Here is a 6,895-nt window from a genome sequence, read left to right as displayed (position 1 = left end):
TAGATATTCTTATATAAATTTTATTAGAGGTACATAATTTTCTTATAATCAAATCTTCGATCTCATGAAAAATGATACAAATTCTATGCAATTTATTCATGGATTGTTTGTAGGATAAATATTAATACAATGATTGCACCCATTCAACAAAATAATTAAATTAGAATGCATGTATCATCACTAAATTTAAATTTGATATGTTTTAATTTAGATTTTTGTTGATATGCAAAATCATGGTAGTGGAAGAAATAAATTGGGATTATAGTGGTACTAATGAGTATATATTCTTACAAATCAATGCACTTGATTTGGGGTAAACCTAGTACCAAGAAAATAATCAATACTTAGAAAGGACTTCATTAATCTCCTTGTAAAGAATCAAATATAATTGCGATGAAAGTAGAGAGATTACCATCTATGTCAATTAAGGCAATAATGTAGTTGGTAGAAGAGATCTGAAAGTAGGGTTTATCAAATTGATATGATGCAATAATGAACTCTCCATCACAAAGTTTAGACACTTGAAGTCTAGTGATGGGTGTCATAATCCTACTTTATAAATTATAAAATAATTTATACTTGTTTTATTCTTTCTTTTTTTTCAATTTTAAAAATAATATTTAAAAAAAAATTTAAATAATAATAATTTTATTAGATAATAATAATTATTAAGATCTTTATTAATTATTTTATTAAAAAAAAATTTAGTTATATATTAAGAATAAAAATATTTTTAGATTTTAAAAAAGAAAGTAATTCATAACTAATATGAAAAATAGTATCTAAGAAAGTTCACACATAATAATAATAATAATAATTTGATAAGATAATAATAATTATTATTAAGATTTTTATTCATTATTTTATTAAAAAAAGTTTTAATTGTATATTAAAAATAAAAATTATATTTTTAGAACTTTAAAAAGAAAGTACAATTCATAAATAATATGAAAAATAGTATTTAAGAACTTAAGTAAAATTCACACATTTTATTTTTTTAAAAGAGGTTCTTACCTTATTAAAAGTTATTAAAAGTTATTGTTTCTTTATAAAGGAAAAGCTTAAGTTTTAGGAATTAAGAAAGCCATTGTATTATATGCAGAAAATTTTAAATTAGAACTTCAGCTTCCCACTTAATTTAGTAGTCAAATTAGCAATCATAGAAGACATGCATGGGCTATAGTGAGAGGGAGTTTTGTTTAATTTTATCTCATTTTTTTAAAAGAGGTTCTTACCTTATTAAAAGTTATTAAAAGTTATTGTTTCTTTATAAAGGAAAAGCTTAAGTTTTAGGAATTAAGAAAGCCATTGTATTATATGCAGAAAATTTTAAATTAGAACTTCAGCTTCCCACTTAATTTAGAAGTCAAATTAGCAATCATAGAAGACATGCATGAGCTATAGTGAGAGGGAGTTTTGTTTAATTTTATCTCATGTATTGGATCGCAGAATAAGTGCTAAAAATAAATTGAGCAAGAATAAAAGGGTGGGAGCCGATGAAAGTATTTTCAAGCTTAGCATCTCCAAAGGAAAGGAAGGCTAAGTGATTTTCATAGGAGAGAAAATTCACAATAGCAATGAATAATACAGTCATAGGAGAATAGTAGGATATAATTGAAAGGATCAATTTGGAGAGCAAAGAGGTAATCAACTAAAGAGGTAATCAACTAAAGTGGAGGATAACAACATGGAGCTTTGAAGAAATCCTTCAGCGTGAGTCGGGTATGTGACTAGATCCCAATAGAAACTATCTATATTTTATTTTTCACTTCTTATACTTGTGAGATTAGACTAATAGGAAAATGCATGGAAGTGAGAAATTTTACCATTGCCTTTATTTAATAATTAATTAAAAAAATCAATTCATTATATTTTAATTTTTAATTATTTAAAAAACACAATTAATGATAAAGTTTGAGTGCTCGATAGACAATGGCTTCTTTTACCACGATTGTTCTATTGGCTGTCTGCTTAAACGAGACACGGCTTAGTGTGTCGTGCCGTGGGGTCCACCCAATCTGCTATCCCGTCTTCTGTTCCGTCCGCCGTCTGCCGTTTCCTCTCTGTTGTTCCGTCCGCCCTTTCCGTTTGAGTTAGTTTACCTTTCATGTTTTTAGTCCCACATGTTCTGCGAAGAGGTAAAAGGGCAAAAGAGAATTATAAAGCGTATAGGCAAATTGTTGACAAACCTTTTTCTGTGCTAACTATTCAACCCGAATGGCGTTTTAAATCCGTCTCCAGCCATAACGTTTGACATGCTCCACAAACAAACCCGTTTTGTGCAAATGCTGTCATTACGCGGAAGGCGTTACTTATGTGAGATGGACGAGCTGATCTTTAAAATCGATGGTTGAAATTGTATGTGATTGCTGCAAGACGATTCAGAAGATTAGAGCCGTCTGATTTTTGCTGCTTTAAATAATAGGTTTTTTTGGCTATATGCGTAAGAGATCTCACGGATAACCGATTGTAGTCAGATATTTCATACAAGAAAACTGGAGAACGGAGATTAAAAACCTGCAACAGTCAGCAACGTGGCAATCAAAGCTCTTTCAACAGATTTTGCACATTCCCCCAATGCATATTTCCTCTTACCAGTCGTGTCAGTATTTTGACCATCAATTTGAAAACACCAATAGAGAAGCAATATGCAAATCTTCTTCTCGTTGTCCTCACACTTTCCCAAAGAGGTGCACAAAATGGAATATGCGTTGAAAAATTTGTAGAGATCAATAAAAAAATCATTTAAGCAAACAGTCAGAGTAGACATATATCTTTAGATAACAATATTTGTGATTATATGATGAGTTTTTTAATCAATTATTGATAATGTTTTGAAATAATCAAAGTTTAATTTCTATAATTTGTATTATGTTTAAAATTAAATATTAAGGAATTGATTTACTTTCAAATATTAGTTTTCTTATTCTAGTGTAAAATTTCATTTCGTATTGAAAGCTTCATAAATTATAGGAAAAAACAGTTAATGTAATATCTATTATCCACAAATCAAAGAGAAAAAATAGTTATGATAAATCAAAATATATATGCATATATAAATAATAATTATATTAATATTATCATCACTTATTTACTGAGTTTATTTTTAAAATTTTATATACCATTAATTTTATTTATTTATTTTTAAATTATACATTAAATTATTTAATTTCTTAGAAGTTTAATGTAATAAAAAAATATTCACATTTATAATATTTAAGTTCCTTTGCATAATGTTATAAAGCTCTTAATATCTTGTTTATAATCTTTTACTAATTATTAATATTTAATATTTGATAATTATATACTAAAATTTTAATTATTTATTATTATATTATATTATTTTTTATTATTTTTAATTTTTTATAATTTAATATTAAAGTTATACTAACATCGTCCAAGGGGTTGAGCTTAATTGGTTAAAACACTAGGTTCTCATTGTGGAGACTCAAGTTCAATTTCCAATAAGAACATCTAAAATGAATCTTAAGCTGTGACTCTTACCCCAAAAAAAAAAAAAAAGAGTTTTTTTAATTAAGAATAAAAAAATCTTAACTATATGTTAATTAAAAGTTAATTAAATTATATATTAAGTATATTATTTTAATCTATGTATAATAATAATTTATATTATATTATAAGCTTATATTAATATTTTTTTACTATCTTGTAATTAATATTATTATTATTTTTATCATAGTGTCATCTTTCTATTAATAATAAAATAATTTTAATTATCAGTTAATTAAGTTTTATACTAAATATATTAGTATAGCCCCCCCCCCCTCTCTCTCTCTCTCTCTCTCTCTCTATATATATATATATATATATAACAAGTTTTTATTAAAATAATAATAATAATTATATTATTTCTCTATTGTATTTCATTCATTTATTATTAAATTTTTTTATTTTTTTTAACAATAGTAATATATTTAATATAAATTTTAATAAACTTAAATTTAAAAATAGTTTATTATTAATAAGAATATAATAATAAGAGTCCAATGCTAATATTATATTATGTTATGTATATATTAAAATTATAATATTAACTTATAGATATCAATAGTATTCAACGAATACTCAAAATATAATATAATCTTTAATAATTAAGACAACATTAATAATAAGTTAATAGAAATAATAATAATACTAATACTAATACTAATAATAATAATAATAATAATAATAATTAAATAATAAGATAATACTAATTACAAAATAAATAAAGATATATATTAAGATTTATATGTCAATTTATTATTATTTATAATTCACAATTTATTTTTTTTATAATGATTTATTATTAATTATTATTAATATTGTCTTAAAATATTAAAATAAATATTTTTCATTAACAAAATTTTATTAATTTATTTTTAATATTTAATAGTAAGAATATTTTAATTTTTTGACAGTCTATTTAATAAGAATAAAATATAATTTTTGATAATTATTGTTCAAATATATTTAAAAGAATTTATTCTTACTAAAAAATTAACAATTTAATTTTAAATAAATTAAATAAAAAAATAAAGATTATTTTAATAATATTAATTGTATAATTTTTTTTAATAAATTTTAAAATTTAATTTAAAAGTCAAAAATTAAGGATAATATAAACTCATATTAAAAGATGACAGACATGCATAAGAAAATGAGATTTGATACTTGACATTTGAATTAACAATGATAAATGCCTGAATGTATTTTAATGCCAAAACAAAACCACTCTGATATATTTGATAGTGAATGACCTAGACGTATTAGTTTTATATAAAATATTTTAAAATAGAATTATAGACTTCTTAGACATTCTATATAAATTATATTTGACAACCATCAAACACCTCTTTTCGATACAAATACTAATATAAAATTTTATGCCAATATTGCAGGACATAACTTGTTTCAAGGGTATGATGCATCAAAAAAAATTCATCTTTGAATCCAGAAAACCAAGAAAGTCAAAACACAAAGTGTCGGACTTTACATCCCCTGTCATTTTCAGTGTACTCGTTGTTAATATAAATACATTCACTACACCAGTGGCAAAGCTTAATTCATTTGGATAACATGGGGAAGGTTGTAGCATGGGCCATGTTCATCATCCTCCTCCTCCAAATATACCCAACTACAGTTGCCCCAAATTACATGATTTCAAAGGATGACGTGACTGCAAGGAAATACATGTCTTACCACGACTGTTATTTTGACCCTCTTGATGACTCTAATGATGATGGCAATAATATAGACGTGGCTCAAGATGACACCGCCCTTTACACCACAGTTCAGGATGCCATTGATTCCATTCCAGAAGAAAATAGTCGGCGGGTAAAGATTTTCATACGGGCCGGAAAGTACAGGTGCATGAGGAATTTAACTTAAACAAAAAAAAATGATCTTTCACATTCATTCGAGCTTAATAATTGGTGTGCACTTGTAGGGAGAAGGTGAAGGTTCCGTGGAATAAACCATTTATTTCTTTCATAGGCGATGGGATCGGAAAAACAATTCTAAGTTGGAACGACAATGCTTCATCCAAAGACTCTGACGGGAATTTGTTGGGCACCTCTAGTTCTGCTTCAACTACCATCGAATCTGTATATTTTTGTGCCACTGGCATTACTTTTGAGGTAATTCTACTTATTTGACATTTGATTTTTTTAGTAAGTTGGCAGTAATAGAAGAGAGCTTCGTTTAAACAAACTTAAACGTTTGTATGAGAGTAGAACACCGCTCCTGTGCCACTGCCAGGGGCAAAGGATATGCAAGCGGTGGCACTGCGCGTGGTGGGAGACAAAGCTGTTTTTATCGACTGTCAAATGGTGGGACATCAAGACACCCTTTATGACCATAGTGGCAAGCACTTTTTCTTGAGGTGTTTCATCGAGGGCTCCATTGATTTCATTTGTGGGAATGCTAGATCTCTCTACCAGGTAATCTCTTTTAACATTTCAAAATTCAATTTTTTTTTCTAAATCTTAAGATAGCTCTATTCAAACTATATTAAATTATTATGTAATGTTAAATTTCATGGCAGAATTGCATACTAACATCAAATGCGGAGAGCTGGGGAGCCATTGCAGCATCTCAAAGCTTGCCAAACATGGCAACAGGATTCTCGTTTGTGGAATGTAAAGTGAGGGGATCAGGAAATGTGTATCTGGGACGAGCATGGAGTAACTATTCTACAATTGTCTATTCCAATTGCCAATTTGACAACATTATAGATCCTAGGGGATGGGATGACATGACTTACACATCTAGGAGAAGGTAATATATTTGTTTTTGTTGTTGGTTTTTTTTGAATTGTGTGGCATTCAATTGAATAGGAAACTGAGAAAATGAGTGTTTGATTGGGATGTAGTACAACTATGTTCGGGGAGTTTAATTGTAGTGGCCCAGGCGCAACCAAGACAGGGAGAGTGTCGTGGGAAACTAACCTTTCATTTGAGCAAGCCCAACTATATCAGAGTCGCCAATTTATCGATGTTCAAGATTGGCTTAACATTTAGAATGCACATTCTTCACTTACTACTACTCGCAATTGGACCCAATAGGTTAAATGACCTCGTGCTAATTAAAGCTCCTATCTTGGAATGAAATTTTGATTATGAATTATGAAAGTAGACAAGAATAGCATGGTAATTTTTATATTTGTAGCCGATGGAAATTTTTTGTTTTCATTATATATATTATATGATTATTTGTGGATTAATTGTTATGTTGGTGGTTACATTTTATTATATAAGTAGTTTTTTTTGTGAACATGATCATTTGAGATTATTTGTTTAATCAAATCGATCAAGTTTGATAATAATTTTGCTTGCTTAATGATTTATTTAAAATTTCATTGTATAATCAATAATGCTTTAAGTGTAATATATTT

The 6,895-nt window shown here is 27.0% G+C and overlaps 1 protein-coding gene across 1 annotated transcript; it reads left to right on the top strand.

Annotated features, from left to right (window-relative positions):
* Window positions 1-4,907: 4,907 nt before the first annotated feature.
* On the top strand, window positions 4,908-6,654 carry LOC131038568 (pectinesterase QRT1). The gene is made up of 5 exons (XM_057971054.2): window positions 4,908-5,369; window positions 5,450-5,639; window positions 5,736-5,942; window positions 6,047-6,279; window positions 6,374-6,654. The coding sequence occupies exons 1-5, from the start codon at window positions 5,080-5,082 to the stop codon at window positions 6,519-6,521; spliced, it is 1,068 nt and encodes a 355-aa protein (XP_057827037.2). The 5' UTR covers window positions 4,908-5,079; the 3' UTR covers window positions 6,522-6,654.
* Window positions 6,655-6,895: the final 241 nt, after the last annotated feature.

The sequence above is a fragment of the Cryptomeria japonica genome, chromosome 10 (assembly GCF_030272615.1).
Source record: "Cryptomeria japonica chromosome 10, Sugi_1.0, whole genome shotgun sequence".
Classification (NCBI taxonomy): Eukaryota; Viridiplantae; Streptophyta; class Pinopsida; order Cupressales; family Cupressaceae; genus Cryptomeria; species Cryptomeria japonica.
This window is presented reverse-complemented; position numbering and strand designations above follow the sequence as displayed.